Source organism: Vidua chalybeata, chromosome 16 (assembly GCF_026979565.1).
Source record: "Vidua chalybeata isolate OUT-0048 chromosome 16, bVidCha1 merged haplotype, whole genome shotgun sequence".
Taxonomy (NCBI): Eukaryota; Metazoa; Chordata; class Aves; order Passeriformes; family Viduidae; genus Vidua; species Vidua chalybeata.
Genome location: NC_071545.1, coordinates 13,848,475 through 13,869,712, shown reverse-complemented (window position 1 = coordinate 13,869,712; position 21,238 = coordinate 13,848,475). Strand labels below are relative to the sequence as shown.

At 51.6% G+C, this 21,238-nt stretch overlaps 1 protein-coding gene across 8 annotated transcripts in view; it reads right to left on the bottom strand.

Annotated features, from left to right (window-relative positions):
* The window catches only part of MPRIP (myosin phosphatase Rho interacting protein), a 77,470-nt gene that overhangs the window by 19,963 nt on the left and 36,269 nt on the right, over positions 1 to 21,238 (bottom strand). For 4 of the 8 annotated variants that reach the window (XM_053957456.1, XM_053957453.1, XM_053957454.1 and 1 more), the window contains exons 6-16: positions 20,588 to 20,798; positions 19,920 to 20,079; positions 19,563 to 19,799; positions 13,547 to 13,688; positions 12,927 to 13,043; positions 10,709 to 10,765; positions 9,475 to 9,543; positions 9,157 to 9,246; positions 8,615 to 8,724; positions 3,801 to 4,386; positions 2,775 to 2,891 (exon numbers count right to left, since the gene is read on the bottom strand). In XM_053957456.1, the coding sequence (XP_053813431.1) occupies positions 2,775 to 2,891; positions 3,801 to 4,386; positions 8,615 to 8,724; positions 9,157 to 9,246; positions 9,475 to 9,543; positions 10,709 to 10,765; positions 12,927 to 13,043; positions 13,547 to 13,688; positions 19,563 to 19,799; positions 19,920 to 20,079; positions 20,588 to 20,798 (1,896 nt within the window). Of the gene's footprint in view, positions 1 to 2,774; positions 2,892 to 3,800; positions 4,387 to 8,614; positions 8,725 to 9,156; positions 9,247 to 9,474; positions 9,544 to 10,708; positions 10,766 to 12,926; positions 13,044 to 13,546; positions 13,689 to 19,562; positions 20,080 to 20,587; positions 20,799 to 21,238 lie in introns of all 8 variants that reach the window. The other 4 variants (XM_053957455.1, XM_053957458.1, XM_053957457.1 and 1 more) reach the window with 2 other exon arrangements.

Genomic DNA, 21,238 nt, shown 5'->3' with positions numbered 1-21,238 from the left:
TTTTTAATGAGCGACAACTGCTTTCCAGTAACAGAAAACACTGACCACAACATCAAAACAGCTGTACAGTAACAGGCTAAATGGAAAAAAAAATAAACCCAAACTCAAACAGAAACAAAAAAATTATGAAAAAGAAACACCAGCAGTAAAACGGAGACAGACAGACAAAAGAAAAATGCCAAGGATGATGATGAGGAGGAGATGGAATGAGGTGGAGGAGAAAGGAACTGCTTTTTTTTTTTAGCAAGTTTGTTTGTTTGTTCGTGAAACAAAAAGTGCACAGTTCAGGTAATACAGTCCACCGACCAAAAGCAACAACAGAAAGTGAGGTGACAGCAAATGACATCACATCCCACCCAAGCACGGGGCGATGGGCCAGCCATTGTGGTGGCGATGTCATTTCTATGCCTGCCAAACAGGACTGAGTGGCTGCTCATCGTTTTAGAGAGATGCTGTTATGCTAAAGCTTAGGGCTAAGGAGGATCTAATTTCTCTACCTGCAAAATAAAATAAACCAACAAAGGACAAAATCAAAAGCCCGACAAATGGAGGGAAGGAAAAGGTGTGATGAGAACGTAAAAATGAAAGAAACCAACCTTTGTGAGATTCAAACCAAAGCAATGGAGCATGCAAAGAGAAAACTCACAGAAAGCGTCATGCAAAAGGCGACAGAAATTATGTATCTTAAAAAAAAAAAAATACACAGACAGGAAGAGGTGAGAGAAGCACAGCGTTAAGCCTAGGAATTTGGCCTGCCTTGCTGTACTCTGGTTGCTGATTAAGGAAAGCCCACAGATGTGACACTCAGTTATGTTAAGTTAAATTTCATGCTTTTACACCAAAAACATGCAAGAATATCTGTCTGGGACAGGTTAGTACGTGCCCCCTCCCACCCACAGTGACCAGAGCAGGGAATGTCTCCGGCCCATTTGCCAAGAGCAGGAGCTCCTGGTGTTTCTCCCAGTAGGGATCAAGGTTAGGGTGCCCCATCCCGAGGAAGCTCAGAGCAAGAGAGGGGTTACACGAGGCCAGAGAGGCTTTGGTGCATGGCACATGCATTGGAGGGGTGGCTCAGCACTGCCTCATGGAACAGGCAGTGCATGGGGGTCCCTGTGGGGCTGGTCAGGCTGCCAAGGAAGGGTTGGTGCCTCCCAGGCAGCTCAGAAGGGATGGGTTTGGCAGCAGTCAGGCTTCTCCATCAGCCCTCCTCATAGACAATAAGGAACCTCCCCAAAATCAGGCATGATGGGGGGGATGGGCACATGAAATTCAGAGGGGTTGTCCAAAAAAATGCTGTGATGTTTGTCTGCAGTCTGAGGCTGCAGAATTCCCCCAGTGGCTCCACTCTCTCCACCCAGCAGGGTTTGGTAGGGTTACTCCTTCCTACAATAGGACTTTAATCCCTCTGGTTCCCAGGAAACACAAGGGAAATCCCCAGAACAATTAGATTGGAGCAGACAAAAACCTCCAACCTTTCCAAAAACCCTCTCCAACTTCCAGGTCCAAGTTTGGGTCACTTGTCTCTGCAGCTCAGCCTCTCTGCAGGCTTTCCCTCTTGCCACCCCTCCTCGTATTGAGGCACTGTGGCCAACTTCAATGTGATGGTGGATTCAGCATCCAGCTTTTATCCCCATTCCCTGATTTTTCCAGGCTCCAGGCAAAGTGAGGTCAGACGCCTCTGCCCCAGGGAAGTGGGACTTAGTTACTCTTCCAGCTCTGCCAAGTGAAAATGGAACTCCTCCAAGCAGGCACTGTCAGCTCAGAGACTCCAGAAATGAATTAATTACTCCTGCTGGGAGATCATGGGCAAGGAAGGCAAGCTGTCCCCCTCCCTGGGCTGGCTCCACTGCCTGTGCAACTTCTTCAGGGAAAATTTTCCTGTGAGAAATAAGGATGCAAGATTTGGCATGGACACTGGGTTTTGCTGCCACAGGAGCGCAGCGTGCAGCAACGCGCGGCCACTTTGATCCACAGCCAGTTTGGTCAAGTAGATTTAAGCAGGTCAAAATGCTGCCCCTGCACAGAACAAGATTATGGACACCTGAGACCAGCCAGAAGCTGCCCTGCAGGTGCCACAACTTCCCCCAGGCATGGATGTTCCCAGAGGAAGGGCTGGAAAAAACCTGCTTTGTTTGTACGAGGGGAGGAAAGGTTTTCCCAAAGACCATCCTGTTTCTTTTGTCAAATCCTCCAAAACTAATTTCAAGGCTTTGCTGAGGAATCTTGTGATCGCAGAAACCACCAAAGTGACCCAAGATAACAGGTCATCCCAGTGCAAATCCCACTCTGGCTGGAGGGAATGTGAGCAGGAGATACATCTGAGTGTCCTGTGTTTGCCCATGTAACGGGCAGAAAAAGTCCTCAGCCAGGAACTGGTGGGCTATAGGATGCTTGGAAAGCTTTGTGTGCACCCCGCTGCCTGAGGGGAGAATCTGAGGCACAGAAAGGGGGAAACAGCTGTTGCAAAGGCAAACACAGCATGGGATGGATCAGAGGTAGACTTCACTGAAGTCCCATCTGTCTGGCTCTGTTTTGTTTTCCCTTGGGAAGGCTAACAGGTAACACTACCTTCTATTCCATCCCAGATCAGAGGTTTCCATAAGCAGATGACTCTGGTAATGCTACAGAATTAGCCACGTTTGCAAGAAGGTCAAATCTCTCGGAGCTCAGTGGTGGTCACCCAGGATGTCCCCACGAACACCGCAGACGGAAGCCCACCAGGGATCCCTCGGGCACAGGGAAGATGGATCTCCATCTCCTCCCTGCTCTCCTACCTGCAACACGTAGCCCTCCCGGGCGCTCTGCTCCCGGCCCAGAGCCACTTTCAGCTGATCCTGCAGGTGCCGGTTCTGCTCCAGGAGCTCTAGGGCCTCCTTCTGCTTCTGCTCCAGCTGGAGGGACATGAACAGAGACAGCGTCCAGGGAGTGGGCAGGGGATCAGCCATAAGGAACAAGTGGCTCAGAGGGGACACGGAGCAGAATTAATGGAGCTTTTGATGGCACCACTGCTCTGCTCTGCTCTGGGACCTGGATTTCATTTTGCCAGGAAAATCCCTCCCCTCTGAAAGAATTTATTTACGCAATAGTGTAATTCGTAAAGCTCACTGCGGCAATGGATGAACAGCACCAGCTCGACCCTGGCACGGCCCTGGCAAATCCCAGCCCAGTTCAGCTCAGTGATATTCCTGGTTACTCCATAAGAAAAGGTTACCCCTTTCATTCCCACTAATACACTTTAATCCCAACTAACAACAACCTTTGTTATCCCAGGCACGGAACTCTTCCAAGTGAGCTGAGTCTCCCCCATTCTTTTCCAAAAATCTTAAGACTATTTGATGTAGGCTCCACGAAAAGGGAACCTTTGTGGTGTGTGTTACAGCTCATGGCAGTTCATAAATGCAGACACAAGTCTCTATAGCTGCAGAGGCACAGAGGATTGGGAGCCTGAATTTGTAGTCTGGTTGATACACTTTGATTGTACCCATTTTGTCAGAGACAGGCTGGCTACAACCACCACAAATCAGGCTGTGTTGGTCGGGAGGGGTAAGGAAGGACCAGGCCATAAGAACAGCCCTTCCTGCAGCTGTGGGAAACTTGAAAGCTGTTGGCAGGGCTGAACAGGAATGGATACATATCTGTGCCCTGCCAGCTCCCCAAGGAACCTATTGCATCCCTACTAGTTGCTATTATGAAGGAGGAACATTTACAGCTATTTTTAAGCCTATGACACGCTCCCTACAGTCACCCCAGTGGCCTGAAGGCCATTCTGGCAGGCAGCCTGCACCCTACACACCCTTTACCTCCTTCTCCAGCAGCGTGGTCAGGTGCTGCTTCGTCAGCCCCTCTTCCCGGTCGTCGGCGTGGGCGAGGTGCAGCGGCGTGATGGGGATCTGCTTCTCCTCCCGCAGTGGGGTGGTCTCCACCTGGTGCCAGCGCTGCTCGATCTCCACGTGGACGTTCTGCGGTTTGATGTCTGCTGGGACAGGCAGGATTCTGTCCACCTCCATCCTCAGCGCCTCTTCTGACCCTGCCCCGTCCACGGCATCGATCATCTCGAAGCGCTTGCGCCGCTCCTCCCGCCGCCGGGCCCGCTCCCGCTCCAGCTCCCCGGGGTCGGCGTCGGCAGCTCCGGTGTCCCTGGGGAAGGCGGCCGAGCCGCTACTGGAGGAGTCTGCAGCGTTCGCACGCTCCTGCACCAGGGCCTGCTGGATGGGGCGAAATTCAGCCCAGTCAAAGGTCTTGGACCGTCCTTCTCGTCGGCGTTCCCGGGCGCGGCTCCGCTTCTGCTCCGTGTCCAGCTCGGCTTGTTCCGCATCCGGCTTCTCGCTCGGCTTTGGACCAGTCTCGAAGGAAGAGCCTGTTTTGCTTTTCTCTTCCGGCAGCGAGCTGTGAGGACAGAGAGAGGGTGAAGGAAAGTGTCAGTGGGTGCTGGAGACAGCCAGGTGCTCCCATGCATGCCTCCAAGAGCCGGGTGGAAAAGGGCTGCTGGAAGCCCAAGCCAATGCCACGTGGGTGCCCCCTGCCCCTCCATCTCCCCTCACCCCTCGGGTGCAGGAGCTGTTGCTGCCCTTCCCCAGGATGTGCTGGTGTGCAAAGCCTTGGTGCAAGCCACCCCAGCTGCTCCTGGGACACCCTGGCACCCAGAGAGTGGCTGATCCCAACCTTGTTCCTCCTCAGCAGCCACACTGGGGCCAGTGACCATGAGCAAGCAGCAACCCATGGCTGAGGCAGCGACCCCAACTGTGCTGTCAGAGGTTCCAACAGCTCCTCCAGCCCCCCGGCTGTGGGGCTCCATGCATGCCCCCCAGCTGGCATGGCCACAGTCACGTGCTTGTGGGAAAGATGCCACCAATCCCACCAAAGCCAGGCTGGCCTTGGAGCTGTGGGGTGGAGAAGCACAGAGCAGCTCTGAGAGTCTTGGGAAACAAGCGTAATGCTCCCCTTCAGCTTGGAAAAGTACTAATGGGTCCATAACTTCTCCATGCCACTCTCTGCACTGAAGGCACAGACCTCCCCAGGGCACCCAGCCCTGCAGGCAGCATGGGCAGCCCCCCTGGCACTGGGCAGGGCTGAGTGCAGCAAGGAGAGCACGCTACTCAACACATCACGGAAATCACTGAAAATGCCAATTTCTCAAGCAAGGAATGATTTTTAGCACTGAGTTAGAGGGTGGTGGGTTGAAGGGGGAGACATACTCATCAAGCAGGGGAAGTTAATAGGGGAAGGCAATACCATTTCTAACCTACAAATAATCCATAATGCAGTACTGGCTTATTAAATACAGACATGCCAGCCCTGTAACATGCAGATCAAAATTAAACCAGAAAACAGCAGTATCCTAAGTCTGTGGAGGAAACCTCTCCCAAGGGAGTAGTGGGCACTTGCTGAACTCTCTTTGCTACCCAAAGCTCCAAAAGCTGCCTCCTAAGGCACAGTCCTGCTGCTCTGGCTGACTCCTGGCTCTCCCTGCTTCCAATACAATCACAGCATCCCCAGTCTCCAGCAGGGACTCAACAAGCTTTGTGCAAGAGCTGGAAAGCAGCTCCCTTCACTACAGGCTCTGACCCATGGGACCACATGCATGGGGACTGCAGTGATCGGGAACAGCAGCAGCATCACAGCTTCTCCCACATCAGGAACACACCCCAGCCCCCAGCCAAGAACCTCATGGATGTGCATATGCCCAAAACAAAGGATGGAGCAGAAGACATGGCTCTGTGTGGGCTAGTATCTTCCGATGCACTGTCATCCAGCAGCAAACCACAGGCTCAGCAGAGCTGGGTTTCAAGAGACTCTGGCAGTTACAGGCTAAAACCAGCTCAGAGATGATTCCTTCTTCAGTGCTGTCACTTGCAGCTAATAAAATAAACCCAGAAGGCACAACGATGAAATGTCACTGCTCCTCACCCATGATACTGCACGACTCCAAAGCCAGGCTCTCAATCTGGAGTCAGTTAGTGATTACAGCTGCATTTTAAAAAGTAAAGCAGGGATGAGACTGAGTCTTAAAATGGAGAAGAGCTTTAGGAAAGAAATGGGGGTCCTGGGGCCCGCCATATGGTGTTGGGACACAGATATTTTGCTGCTCTAAATCCCACGTGGAAGAATCTTGGCATTTCTAGAGGTGACATCTCTCACAAGCTCATTTCTCCTCTGCTGCTTTCCAAAGGGCACGGGATGTGGATCAGGGAGCAGAGGGATGGCCGCTGGGAACGAAGTGAAGACACTCAGAAGGTTGACCCAAAGTTTCTCATTTCATCTCCTGCAAGTGCCCCGTGGCTATTAATACTACTCCACTATTTCACATCTCCTTCACCACAGAGAAATTAATTCATATCACACAGGAAGGGGGTGATCTTTGCCTCCCAATGGTATTTATAGGTTAAAATAAAAAGGCTTTTTTTTTAATAGAGGTGGGTATGGGATTGGTGCAAGCTGCAAGCTGAGCACGCTGTGGCAAGAAGCGCACAAAGGTTGCAGGGAACTGGGGTGCACTGGGGAAACCAGCCTCACAAGGGCTCTGAGCTCAACATGGATCCAGTTCTGAAGCAGCCACTTTCGTTCATGGGGGTATTTTCTATCTGCCCCATCATCATTAGCAGACTGTAATTAGTACCTCTGCAGATTGCAGGGCACTGCTGAGGGCAGGGAGCAGTGCAGCATCTGCTGCCTGTGCCAGGTGCTGACACATGCAGCGATGTAAACAATCATTAGGGCTCAAGGAGTCAAGACAAGGAGTGTTTGGCTGGGTGCAGCCACGGCAGCAGGTTAATGAGACACAGCTAAGGGCTGCAAGAGTTTGTGGGACCATCCTCAGGGGTGGGTGAGCACTGCTGCCCTCCCGGCACACTGAGCACAACACCCCGCCACTGTGCCAACACCTGGCACCCCTCCATGCTGAGCCTTGGGCAGTTTGTCCTTCCAGCAGCCCCCTTCACCCGCTGCTTCCCTGGTGCGGATTGCAATGGCATCCCAAAGCCAGGTGGGATGGGCTGGGATACCCCACGCTGCTGCAAAGGGCTGCCAGGCAGGCACCAGTGAACACAGCCCTGCTGCACACACAGAGCAGGACTCCAGCAACGTGACTAACCCACAGCACCAGCTAGGTGGGAAACCACAGAAGCACACACATCATCCCCTTTCCCCAGCTCAGGATTGGTTCACGGTCTGTTTGTGCAGTGTAACAAGTTACTGCCCAACCGGGACCTGCGCCTGGACCCTCTCAGAGGGAAAGCCAAGTGAAACCACTTTGTGTGGGCTCGGAGCAGGTGCAGACAGTGAGCACAGGGCTATCGTGCTGCAGTAACCTGTGAGCAACCATAAATACATCTGGCTCTTTAAAGGCAGAGAGGTCCCCTCAAATTTCCTTGGTCTTCATCTTCGTATCTAGTCACATCGGAAGATACCAGTGTGGGGAAATCAAGGGTCAAGACCAGGTTGCTTCTTCCCTTCTCTCTGGCTTTTATTTAAAGGAAAAAAAAAAAAAAAAAGGAAACGGGGGAAGAAAAGAAAGAAAAATAAATGGAAACTGCAGGACTTCCCATCTGAGGTGCAGAAAAGGAGGAGCATGCAGTGAATCACAAGATATACAAACCACAGAACGTTAATACAGGAGAGAACACAGTTTTCCAACCTGGGCTTCAGCACGGATAGTTTCAAAGAGAAGTTTTTCCTGGGATTGCATGGAAATCAAACATACACACGAGTGAGGAGAGAGGCGGCTTCCCTGAGAAATCCACCAGAGCTCGAGCAGGGCTGGAAAAACATTGGCTGAGGGCTAAGCAGGATGGAGAAGGAGAGGCTGGAGCAACTCCAGGTCAACAGCACTGGGTGAGAAGAGCCATTCCATCAACACAGGAACAAACCTGGCAAAAACCTGCTGGCTGCAGCTACAGTAAGGACAGGAGATGGAGTTAGTGGTGCAGCCGTGTCCACACAGCCTGTAAGAGGTGGCTGGTGTGAGTGTGGCCAGCACAGACAGCTGTGAGGAGGCCAAACACCCTGTACACACAGCCAGAAGCGCCCAGAGAAGGCACTCTGTGACGCAGGAGATCCCCTTCCTCTGGCACCGACGCAGGAGGAGACACCAGCGTTACTACAGCTTAAGGGGGACGAGCTGCAGCAGCTTTCTGGAAGATCAGAAGAGGAGGGAAGATGATTTCCTGGCTGGAGTTTAAAATAGATCAGAGCCAAACAGTTTCTAAACTGAACCCTGGGCTCCTGCTGCTGTGACCCATAGAGGGACTAGGCAGCTCGTGCTGAACAGTAGCCAGAGGAAAGGATGAACCCAGCACAACTGAATCCAAGTGGTTTCACAATACCTGGTGGGAATCCAGAGGAGCCTTGATATAGGAACAGTATTTCATATTCCTATGCACAAATTAAAACCACATTTTCAACCCTCTTTGAAATCTGCACGTGTAAGAATAACTCTGCATATCAGCGTCCCCACAACATGTATCCAAATTAAGCTCAAAGAGATGTGAGAAAAAGCTGCAGCTTCCAGGAACAGACAGGCTCAGAAAGAGGAAAGAAAAGGGATGAAGGACACTCATGATGTTACTCCTGCACAGCAAACCACACAGCTGCAGGGGCTGCTACAGCCTCCCCATACCTTGTTACATCAGGAGCAGTTGTGGGGCGAACGTGTTTCATGATGGTCTGGATCCAGTTGCGGCGGATACCCGACGTCATGGCAGAGAGGGTGAACTCCCCTTCCTTTGTCTACAGAGAGAGAATTAACAGCTCAGAGCAGGTGATTGCACCCACCAGCAGCTTCCCAACTCCCCAAGATCACCCTGCACCCATCCCCAAGCCCCCAGTGCTAGGGCACTGCTTGCTGGCCACACAGAGGTCAAACCCAGCCCCTCTGTGCTCCAGCACATTCCCAGTGGGAATTAGCATTTCTCAGCCATCAGGCTGATCCTGCCATAGCTGAGACCCTAAGGCTGTGACAAAACCTTCCCTTTCCCCCTTCCTTTTCTGACAGTCAAAAAACTGGCTCTCAAACCCAAGGCCACAGCTCTCTGGAGCACTGTGGGGGGATGCTGAGTGGCCTCTCTTGGGTGTCTGGGGAGATGTTCCCCTTGTCATGGACAAGCATCCCTGTCAGCTCTCCTGCAGGTGGACTCTTCCTCCTCCCCACATTTTCCTTACATGGATCTGGAAGCCGTAGTTCCGCTGAACTGGGTACTCAGTGACATCGTAGCACGTGGATAAATCGATTTCTCCATCCAGGTCAGCTGCCTGCAGAGGGGAGAGGTAAAATAAACCACAAAGCTTTGCAGCCTCAAAGCATGGTGGGCTCATAGGGAGGCACAGCAGGCCCCTGAGAGGCACAAAGCCCTGAAGGGGCACCAGGACTTCGGCATCTGGGAACGGGGGCACTGAGGGAGGCACTGATGTGCCCAGGATCCGTTTGGGAGCACCAGGAGCTGCCCTGTAATGGGGTGAACACTGACAGAAGACACTTACCTCCTCTGCCACTGAATCCCGGTAGTATCTCAGGCTCTGGTCAGTCAGCACAAACCAGTGCTTCTTCCACTAGGAAACAACAAAGATGGAGCAGTTACAATCCTGCTCCTTCCCCACCACCATAATCACGCCTGCTTGTCACAGGTCGACAGGCAGAGCCACCCTGCAGGAGGCAGCTCAATGCCTGTCCCTCCCAGCTCCACGCATGGCTTCATCAAGGCCCCTCCATGGGAAAGGGGAGACCCAAACAGGCAGCAGTGCAAGGGACAGTGATGGTTTGCTGCCACCCTGCAGAGTACCAGATGCTACATGTGACAGTGACACCGTGAGAGCCACGAGACAGTGGCAGCCTCCCCATTAGCTCCACTGCAAAATGAGGCTTTTAGGGACTGCACTTAAAACCTTTTTAGCATAAAAACCATAGTAAACATTCATGTTTTATCTACAGTACCTAGAAATTGAGTTGGGAGTCTATTCCTGGCCCTTGCTCTATACCATTCCACCTCCTGAATGCTTCCAGCACAAGCTCACCCAAGGCAGCTTTCAGTCAATAAAGTACTCACTCCAGCTGCCAATTCCCCTTTGGCTGTCTATGGATGTGTCCTTGGACCCAGGGGTACCCACAGCAGAGCCTGGGCCACCCACAGCCACAGGCAAATTGCCCTCATTTTCCCTGACAGCTGAGTAGGAGAGAAGGAAATGCAGGGAAGGGGTGGTCTGCAAACAGCCAGGGCCATCCACGCTGCCTCGGCATCAGTGCCCACTCCTAAGGCTCCAATAGAGCAGAACATCCTGCATCCCTTTGGGAATTGGCAGCAGGAAAGTGGCACCAGCTGCTTCCCTCAGAGCCATTTATTTATTGATTTATTGCCATTTCCCTGGCAGTCAGGAGACTTTACCTGAGCCTCATTTCTGACACCAAAGAGGTCACCGGGTCGCAAGGGAGACGAGACTAATAAATAGGGAACAGGAACATGAAACCAGTGCTGCCATCCAAGCTGCCCTGGCTCCCTAGAAACCCACGATATGATATCTACCTTTGAAACCTCCCCAGGACAGAGCAAGAGCAATTCCCACTTCAAGAGAAGCCCAATACTGATCTACTGGGGCTCCATCAACACCAAGAGCTGCTCCATGCGCAGCCAGCACGGGATGTTAAGAGTGAGCTGCCAGAAACCAGGACTGACCACAGCACCAAACACTGACATGAAGGCAGAGCTTTCTCCTGACTCACCTGCCCATCCTCGTACTGCTTTGTCAACCAGCCCTTCTTGAAGTTCAGCAGGTCGGGCTGGAAGAAAGGAGAGAGGGATCAGGAGAGGGAAGAAGTGACTGCACCCAGAAGGCAACAGCAGCGAGTTGATAAAACCCAGCAGAGCAATGAAAGAGACCAAAACCAGTTAAATTCATAGGATAACAGAATAGTTTGGGTTGGAAGGGCCCTTTAAAGGTCGTCTAACCCAAACTGAATCATTACACTGTGTGGTGGCTAAATGTTTGCTCCCAGGAGGAACGGCGACCTCTGCACACTTTATTCAGGCTGTTCTCTTCCTACCATTTCTCCTGCAATTTCCTACTGCTACACCAGCATTGCAGAGAAAGGATAAACAAGGAATTAGCAAGACTTCAGGCAGTTTTACCCTCTATTATATATTATGAAAGAAAAACTATGTGCTATTGATGCAAGGCTGCAGGGTTCAAAACAGGCTGAGTTCCCGAGGCTGGAAATACAGGGAATCTGAGCCCTGCACCACGCAAATGACACCTGCTTTTTCCTCCAGTGTGGGTGCATGGGGATGTTGAATTCCTGAAGAAAGCAAGCAGGACAGCGTGGGATAACTGCTGCCAGCCCCTCCTCCCAGCCCTGCCCGTGTGCAGGGAAGGATGTGGTGGAAATGCTTTCACTCCCCCGAGGCTGAGCTCCTCCAGCTGCTCCACGTGCTGCAGAGTGGAGGAGGAAAACAGCAGTGTGTGAAATCCAGCTGCAGCATCTGAAATGGGTTACAGCAAGGGCAGCAATGGAAATTGGGTCTGGGAGCCTATTCAATCAAACTTGTGGGGCAGCACATCCCATATTTGAGTGATCCTGTGGTGGTGGGAACCCAGTCCTGCTCCACAAAAACACAGGGGAAAGTAAAGTATTGAACTATAGAATGTTTTGGGTTGGAAGGAACAGTAAAATCATCCTGTTCCAACCCCCTGCCATGGGCAGGGACACCTTCCACTGCTCCAAACCCCATCCAACCTGGCCTTGAACACTTCCAGAGATGGGGCAGCCACAGCTTCTCTGGGCAACCTGTGCCAGTGCTTTGCCACCCTCACAGGGAAGAATTTCTTCCTAATATCTAATCTAAACCTGCATGACTTTCTTCCCTTCACTAGATATTGTGCATTGCCACTTCATATGCACTTCTTGCACTTTTTATTCCCACCAAGAATTTAAAAATCACTCTTGTGGCTGTACAAGTCTACAGGAAAAGCTCAGAAACACCAAGCTACTGCATTTTTCTGATAAGTCCTTGAATAGAAGCTGTCCATCCACAAAAAATGCAACTTGTATTTACAGTAGCTCTGTAATCTATTTGAGAGATTAGCAAGTGTATTTATTTTGTCCCTACAGAAGGGTGGTTAGGGAGAGGAGAGTACTTTGTGTTTATTCTGTACTGTTTGCCTCCAGGACTGGTGAGTATTTGAAATATGCAAAGGGAGGAAAGCTCAGGAGGGAAGGTTCAGCCCTTCCTTGCAGCCTTCATCCCACTCACACCCACTTCCAACTGCATAAACATCAAGGAAATGGCATTAGAAAACTGGGACATGTGTTTGCTCAGCCTGGTCTGTGTCCCTGCCCCTGGCAGGGGAGTTGGAACAAGATGATCTTTAAGGTCCCTTCCATCCCAAAACATTCTGGGATTCTGTGATCCTATGAAAGTATCACAGTCATGACAGAGCAGCTGGTCCAAGTCCAGAAACTGGACTGACCCTCTGCTGAGCTGGAAATGCCCTGCTGCAGCCTCTGCTGGGGCACACCATGGGGCAAAGAGGGGCTCTGGCTAGGTGAGGTGACCTCAGAACTTCTAGGGTGACCCACAGCATGAGTATCTGACACATCACACAAAGCATCAAGGAAATGGGGTATTCCAGGGGAAAATAACCAGAATAGGGTCTGCTTCCCAAGCTGCTGCTGTACTTTAAGGAAAAGTGCTCCTCAAAAGACTCTGAGTTTTAATTTCTGCAACAGGCAAAAAGTGTGGCCCTTCTCCAGCTGAGCCCCTGAGACTTTCAGCGTTGGTCACACCTGATTCAGGTCCCTGAACCTGCTCAAAGTCTGAGCGTATCCCATATCCCATGTGCTGGCTAGAGGAAAGCAGCAACAGTCCAGTTTTTGTGGGACCTTCTGGGAAGGGCCTCTCATGTCCTCCCCCAAGGCAGGGGACACCCCCCTGGTGGCTCACCGTCATAGAGGACTCCGTGGACCTTCTGTCCAGAGACTTTGCCCGGCGGTGTGGGGACAGAGGTGACGCAGACACATCCAGGATGGAGCCCACGGCTGCTCCTTCACAAGTGAAGTCCTGTGTGAACAGCATTAGCCCAGATCAGTGCAGGAACTAGGACAGAGTCCTGCTCTCTTGGCTCATGGCATAAAAATCTGCTTTATTTAAGGGGCATCTCAGGCTCAGAACAAGTGTCATTTCCTTGGCGATACATTTTTTTTTTGTCCTTTCAGGCATTAATTTGTTCCCATTATACCCAAGCATATCTGGGACTCTCAAACATGTTTCTTTTGTTACTTCACCCTATCCTGATGTGTCCTGCCAAGCCAGATCTGAAGTCTCCCTTTGTATTATGAAGAAAGAAGAGACAGCCTGATTTTCCTCTCCAATCTACACCTGGCCCAAGGGAGCAGAGCAGGAAAATTCGCACAGACTGAGCACACACAGAGGTTCAGCTCCTGCAGGAGCTGCCTGCAACTCCAAATCCACATCCAGGGACAAACCCTGTAGCTAAACCCTCTATCCAGTCATGCAGGATTCCAGGTTTCATCTTTCCAGGGTTCCTTGGCTGAGCATCTCACCCGTTTCCGTGGGAAAACTCTCTTCTCGCTCCTGCCCTGCCGCGTCTCGCTGGACAGGGCAGCGCCGCCCGGCGCGTTCGTCTCCATGTGCTCCGCGTTCTCAATATCCAGTGCCTCGAATTTCTCAATCACCTGGGATCTCCTGGAAAACAGGGACAAAAGGGAAACCAGAGATGCTTTAAACACAAGAGCAGCAACTGCGTGGAGCTGCACAACCCCACAAGTTTAAGGTCGCAGAATTGCTCAACCCAGAGTTCATGCACAGCTGGCTTTTGGTCCCTGTTTCTATGTGAGCTCCAGCATGGCCAAATCCAGGGTAAAAATCCTGATCTGACATCATTTTACCCATAAAGTGGGGGAAAAGCTGACATTATTCAGCTCTGCACCTAGCATCTCCTTCAGTAACTTCAAATAACCAGCAATAACTTTTTATTTGCGACTTTTACAGCCCCTTGGGAAGTAGAGATTATGGACCAGCTTTGGCTTAAGTGTTGCCTCTACCCCCTAGCACTGGGGCTCTCAATTGCTCCCCAGACCCCAGAGCACTGACATGTCAGACCAAGCTGGGGTGCAGAGGTAATGGGTGGCTCTGGGTCCCCCAGTGTGTTCACTGCAACAGGAGCCCTCTGCAAACTCAGCCCCACAGGGGAACAACCACAGGATTGCATTGAGCAAGGGGTGTCCATAGATGCCCCCAGACCACGGTTCTGGCTCACAGGATGCACCAGCTGAAAGGGCATGAGGAGATGAGGAGCACTCTGTACCATGACAGGTACAAGGTGCTCCCTGAAGAACCTGGAGCCTTTCCCTCCTCTTAAGTGGGCTGAATATCCAGCCTGGACATCAGGAGGCACGACCTGGGCTCTCAGACACTGCCTTACGACACTGTGGCACTTGTGTCTCTGAGGATGGAGAACTATGAAGGAATGTGGACGGAGAAGGAGCCAACCCTGGATCAAACCCAAATGGGATTCTCTTAAGGATGAGCAAACAGGTGGAATCAGAAGTTCTGTTTCAGCATGAGAAGCTGCTCGCTGGCCCACAGGAGAGGAATTTCCAAAGAACCTGCTCATGTCTAAGTTTGCATTTCCAGGGGTTCAGGCAAGTATCAGCCTCAGGTCTTCAATCACAAACTGGGAATATAAAGCAACCCACCACCAGCACATGTCAGCTGTGCTCTGAGCTGTGAGGCTAAAGTTCCATTTCAAACCTCCCCAAAAAGCTCTTTCTTGACACAAAATTTGGACCCACATATGCCACATCTAAACTTGGGGCTGCTTGCTCTGTGTGAGCCTCTGATGTGCATGAAAATCACAATGGCAACCACATGAGGGATAACAGGTTATCCAAAATAAAAACATTTTTAACACTTCCCACAAAGAGGAACAGCAGGTTAAGGGTTCGAACATCATGAGATCAGTTTTCAATCAATATTTGCACCAAATTCTATAAATGAGACAACCAGTCTGAGCACATCCCATCCCCTGGGGGGCTGGGGCCCCCCACTGCTGCTCAGAGCCAGGCTGCTAGGACACAACCAAAGAGGAAGGGACAAAATCGGTGGGGAAGACGTTGCTTTGTAAATTTCAAGATGCTTTGATGCTTTTAGGGGACATCTGTTCAGCCCCTGCTGCCTCCCAGTTTGCAAACTGGGAGTGGGCAGATCCCGGGCTCGTGCAGAGCTCTCAATTTCCCTGAGATGTACTGCTCATGAGATGCCTGACATAGGCCAGGCTGTGGAGCATAAATCCATGTTCTGTGTTCACTGACAGACAGGGGATTGTTTTGGAGTCACATTCTTTTAACCCTTTTTATACTGGCCCAGCCTTCTCTGAGTCTCAGTTCAGGAGGGAGGAAAAGGTCCATGAATTAACATTGTCTGTGCCCTATTAGGTGAAGGTCTGAAGAAAAACAAATCAAGAGGAAAAAAAAAAAAAAAAGAACAAAAACCCAACCAAAAAAAAAACCATAAAAACAAAATCAAAAGCAGGTTGATTTCTCATGAAAGGGGCTGCACCACCAGGTTGTTCTACGGCTTGAGATTGAGATGAGATGGTAGCGAAGCAGGCGAAGTAAAGGTGGACACGTCACACAGCAACACAGCAGGAGAAGGTGGAGAGCAACAAGACCTGGAAGAAAACAAGGCTGGAAAATGAATGAACAGAAGAGGAAATTATATATCTGCATCTACATACAAAACAAAATCAAAATCATTCCAGTCATTCGTCATTGAAAAAAGGGAGGAGAAAAATAAATCACTGCAACCAAATCACAGCCCCAAGGGTTAATATCATCCAGATTACAGGAAAGAATCTTTTTTTTTTTTTCCCATTAGATCAACATTTCAGAGAGGTTACTGCCAGAGATCCTGGAGGGATGGGGAAGGAAGGGCTCTCCTCCCCTCCCCACATGTTGGATAGAGCTGCTCCCTCTGCACAGCAGCTCTGGGTGGACAAAACAAAGCTGGGACAGGTATGAAGAAGCTTTTTAAAAGCTGCAGTGCCATTTAGTGCTTTTCAACTACAAAAGCTCATCCCAAGGAATTCCTTGGCCATGCAGGCTGTTAATCTTTTCCAGGCCACTAAACCCAGGCTGCAGATCTCAGCTGTTAGTGGAGGGGGTGTGCAGTGGGAAGGAAAGCTCAAAAGACCAGGACAAGCTGTCATTAAAGTGATTTTCTCTGATTGGAAGAAAGGCCTTTATTTTTATTGGATTCATTCATTATTTAGCATCAAGAAAGATAGTGAGTGTCAGGAAAAGGAAGAGGCATTTCCCAAGAGGTCCATGAGAATGATGAGGATAGTTTTACAAGGAAAAAAAATCTGTATTTGGGAGAGCAGGAGCTCCTCTGTATGGGGAAAAGCAGAATTCAGAGCAGAGCTTTACACCTCAAGAAACTCCAGAGAAGGAATTTGAGCGAGAAAAGTCTTTTAAGCAATTTCAGGCAATTCTGTTATTAACTGATGCTAGAAATACACCTCAGCCCCTGACCACACTCCTACAGCAGATGTGGCTGACACACAACTCTTGCCAGTGCGAGAAGAACATCAGGTCAACTGGGAAAGCTGTGGTTTTACAGGCTGCACCCCTGGAATTGTGCACAAAAAACCAAGCTTGTCAAACAGAAATCCTGAGATGTGCAGGGATTTATCCCTGCAGCTGCAGAGTCCATCTGGAATATGGGGACTGCCTGTCTAAGGACATTCCTGCGACTCTTTTCAGCTGTGATTTTTGTCTGCAACACCTCAAGATTCATCCATGGGGTTTCCAAAGTGCTGCCCCTGCCCTTCTGTCCTAGGGAGGGGTCTGAGAGGGGACACTGGAGATGGCTCGACCTCTCTGGCCTCAATCCCTGTCCCCCAGCCTAGTGTGACATCCTGGTGGGTGCTGCAGCCCCATCCTGCCACGTGCCAGCAGAGGGAACTCGCACTCTGCTGCTCTGCCAAAATCGTGGAGATTATCTCCTGTTCCTGATTCCTGGTTCTGAGTGGCTGCAAGCTCAGACGTCTGCAGGGGCATGGAGGCAGAGTCAGGTATAAATGGTCAACACAGAAAATTCCTGGACTTAAATCATGTAATATTTCTTGTGATAAGGAAACAGGATGAGAAGCCTCGACAAATGGCTTTATCTGGAGCAAAGCCTGCAGGTGTGGCACTCAGGATGCAACACTGGGTACCTGAAATAATTCTTTTCCATCCACAGCTCTGACACTTGCACTGATTTACACACCAAAAAAAATGGGAGGGAGAGCTGAAAATTCCAACAGAATCTGAGTGAGTTCATTTGGTTGCACTGAAGGGCAGATCTGCACGATGCCTGGCTGGTGCCTGTGGGGTTGGCATGGGACAAGTGTTCCCAGACATGTTAGTGGGTTACTGAGAAGGATTATTATAAATGGTGTTAAACCAGGGGGAAAAGCCAACCCCACAGCATGGAAATGAGTTACTGTATCTGCCCAACCTCAAACAGCACAGTCTGAGCTCGGAGGAGAAAAATGAGAGGGACATGGGGACTAAGTAAACTCAAGTTAAAAAGCAGCCAAGCCAAGCTGAGCAGGGTGCTGGGGAATGTTAATTCTTTGTTGCAACTCTGGACAGTGTCTCTGTGCCCTGCTGAGTCCACTGAGTTCCAACATGGCCATCCCAGCTCCATGACACAGGGCCTCTCCACCCACACCACCTGCATGGCCAATTCCCAGGTTACCAGAGGAGAAAACAAATGTGCCTATCCCTGAACACCCACTGAGCCATCCCTGCTCATGGCACATTCCTCCAGCACCGTGGGCTGTGATCCACGGCCAAACCCTCTGGCATGTGGGGAACCCTTCCCCTACTCTCTGCCATCGCCTCCCTCCCAAAAGCTGGACCAGGTTCAGCCCCATGGGCAGCAAGACCCCAGTGCCTAGTGCAGCTCCTGCTCCTCTCCCTGCACCCGTTCTGCTCTGATAAAAGCCCTGGGATGATACTGGGGAATTGCTGCCAATACTGATAAAGCAAAAATACTGTTAACAGCCTGAGCCAGGCTGGGAAAAACAGACTTTCCCTGGGAAAAGGCATCCACCAGCAGGCAATGAGTGGGGCTGACATTAAAAAGGACAGACTCTGGCAGCAATTTCCTCTCCCAGGCCCTGTTGTCTGTTATAATTCTGCTCCCCAACTCCGTGCAGGATGATCCCAGTGCTGCAGGATACCCCAGGGCAAGGGACTGCTGGCACTGGAGGAATGCACTGCTCTGTCATGCTGGGGACAGGCATTGGCCAGGGCATCCTGTGCAAGCAAACGCAGCAGGGACACAATGTCACAGGCAACACCAGCTCAGCCTGAAAACCAGAGCCACCAGCCTTTTCTCAGCCCTGTCCCCAGCCAGGATGGCCAAGGTGGTATCCTCCTCCTCCATCCTGGGGAAAAGCCAATTCCCAAGGCAGACAAAGCCAAACCCAAGCTTTCCTCATTTATTCCCAGTCCAGCACTCCCTGCACACGCTCTAGGCCAGGTTTGGGATCCTCCTGCTGAATGATGGCACCAGCACAAGGCTGTGCTGCACATCCCAGACCTGCTCCCAGCTCTCGGAAGCCAGTCTGGAAAACAGTCCTTTAGGGGCTGGGAAGGAACAGAGGGGAAGCTGCTACTGAAACTGTGCGAGAGAGAACATGCCCGGAGGAGAACCAGGGCAGGAAAATCAGACTGGCAGGCAGCCCTCTCGCCCAGGGCCTGTCTCCCAGTTTGCTCCATTGCCCTCACTGCACAAATGTGTCTCTCCCAGGGCGAGTGGAGCCCATCCTTGGCCTCGCCCAGGGGGCACCCGGTGCGCGCTGCGGACGCCCTCCCCGTCCTCCTCCACACTAAGCTGTTTTGCAGCCTGCTGAGCCCTGCCTTGGCACTGCACCCACCTCTCCCTCCTCTCCCAGATTAATGCCGTGACATTTTGAAACCTCTCTCAGCTCATTAGGCAGTTGCGTAAGGCACCTGGCACTAACGCCACTAGGAGAGCTAACCTAATTAATGGTGCCGGCTGCCAGCGTGTGCCGCGCCGGGAGGGGCCGGCAGGGTGGGCATCCAGCACCACCCAACACCAGGGTAGGTTTAGATTAAATACTAGGAGGAAATTCTTCCCTGTGATGGTGGTGAGGCACTGGCACAGGCTGCCCAGAGAAGCTCTGGCTGCCTCATCCCTGAAAGTGTCCAAGGGCAGGCTGGACGGGGCTTGGAGCAGCCTGGGACAGTGGAAGGTGTCCCTGCCCATGGCAGAGGATGGAACTGGATGAACTTTAATGTCCCTTCCAACACAAATCATTCTATATCCCCAGAGCAGCCAGGCAGGGTGACACCTGCCCACTACCACTATTAAAGACATCCCACCACCTAGTCAGCATGGATGGGCACCCTTAAACCCAGGAGCACTGAAAAACAAAGACGCTCCACCCACCAAATTCCATCTGCTCCATCCAGGTTGCGCTGGGGACGCAACCTCACTGCTGCTGGAAGCATGCAAGGAGATGAGCCACTCATCCCTTACCTTCTCTCATTCCCAAAGAGCCGGGCCACTTCTTCTCTCCCAGGGCTACGAGCCCGGGTTCTCCGCTCTAGCCGCTTCCTCTCCACCTGGAAGGCCTCACGATTACTGATCCTAATGGCCTTGGGAACGTCGGCCAGGGTGGTGTACTGCCGGCTGGCTTTAAAAGAAAGGGGACGCCCCGATTTCTCAGCTCCCCTTCCTACATCTCTGTTGTTGGAGTCCTTGTGCATGGGGCAACTGCTCTTCGAGTCCAAGGAGTTCAGAGAGAAGCTGTGAATCATTCGGTCGCCTGATCGGATACCTGGGGAAGGAAAGGGCTGGGCATGCTCCTGTGAGGGCGATTTGGGATAACTGTACCTGTTGTTCGGGGTGCTGGGGCTGGGTGGGCTTGGTGGGGGTGGCAGTTGCTGCTCTTCCAGCTTCGAGTCTTGTTTGGTCTTCTCCAAGGAGAAGTACCCGCTCTCGACACGCGTCTTCCGCCCGCAGTCTATCCGGTCTCCGTTCATGGAGCTCTCCTCTAAGGGACACAGAAGTCACCGTGCTTGGTTTCAAGTCCAAGTTCTGCTTTTAAGAAATACCCTGATTCCACCCAGGACAGGGGCAGGTGTGAGAGCAAGTTGGTCTGGGCACCAGCCCCATGCGGTGCTACCTCCTACACCCTTGGCTTTTCCACCCTGACCAGCCCTCATGCCCATGGAGATGGTAGGATAGTCTGCAGGGAACTGGGGATTCTGATCCAACGCTTGGGCCAGGTTTCTATAGGTGAAAAATCTGGATTTTCAAACCAAGAAATGGGCAGCTGCAGTTACAGCTCTGCATCCATTTCCATCCCTGCCCTTCCCAGCCTGGCAGCAACCACAGCTCCATGGGTGCAAGGCAAGGGACACCTCACTGCAGAAAGCATTCCCCAGCTGAGTGGGAAGATAAGGGAAATGTCTCCAGCACTGCAACCGGTCCCCAGCCCCCATTGTTCTAGGGAGAACAATGGCATGGCCACCTGTGCTGCTGGCATCCCCATCTCTCACCTTCCTTGCTGTCCAGCACGGGGTCCTTCATGGAGCTGGCAGCCCCAGCCTGGCCTTGCATGGGGCTCTGGGCTGGGCCAATGCCACTGCCCCCATCTGCTTGGTCTTTGCCTCTCATTTCTTCCTGCCAGAGCGTGGACTTGGTGGCAGGGACCTTCTCAGCACTGGGAATGTTGCTGCTGGTCACAGCCATCTTAGCAGGACCAGGCTCCTAAAAGAACCAGTTGACACAGGAAATTAGGGAGTTTGCCCCAGCTCCACAGTCAGGGTCCCCAAGGGCTTGGCCCCAAGGTGTGAGTTCCACATAGCTTGGGTGCTGCCTGTGACACATCACAGTGGGACAGGGATGGGACAGTGACATGTGTCAGTGCTTTTACGCCCTTTTAAAACATTCCCCATTGTCTTCAGTGCTTCTCTGCTAACAAGGAGCTCTGGAGCCCATCAGATGATGGATGATGCCCCTTTGGTGGCCACAGCCCAGCCAACCCAGGTTCAGAATGTGACCCAAAAGAAGCAGCAGCTTTCCCAACTCCTTCCTTGGCTTTGTTCATTAGCAGATGTTTTGCTGTTGTCATATTAAACTTCTGCATTCACAGATTATTTTTCTTAAAGCCACCCATAAATCAATGACAATTAACTCCCCTTTGGATT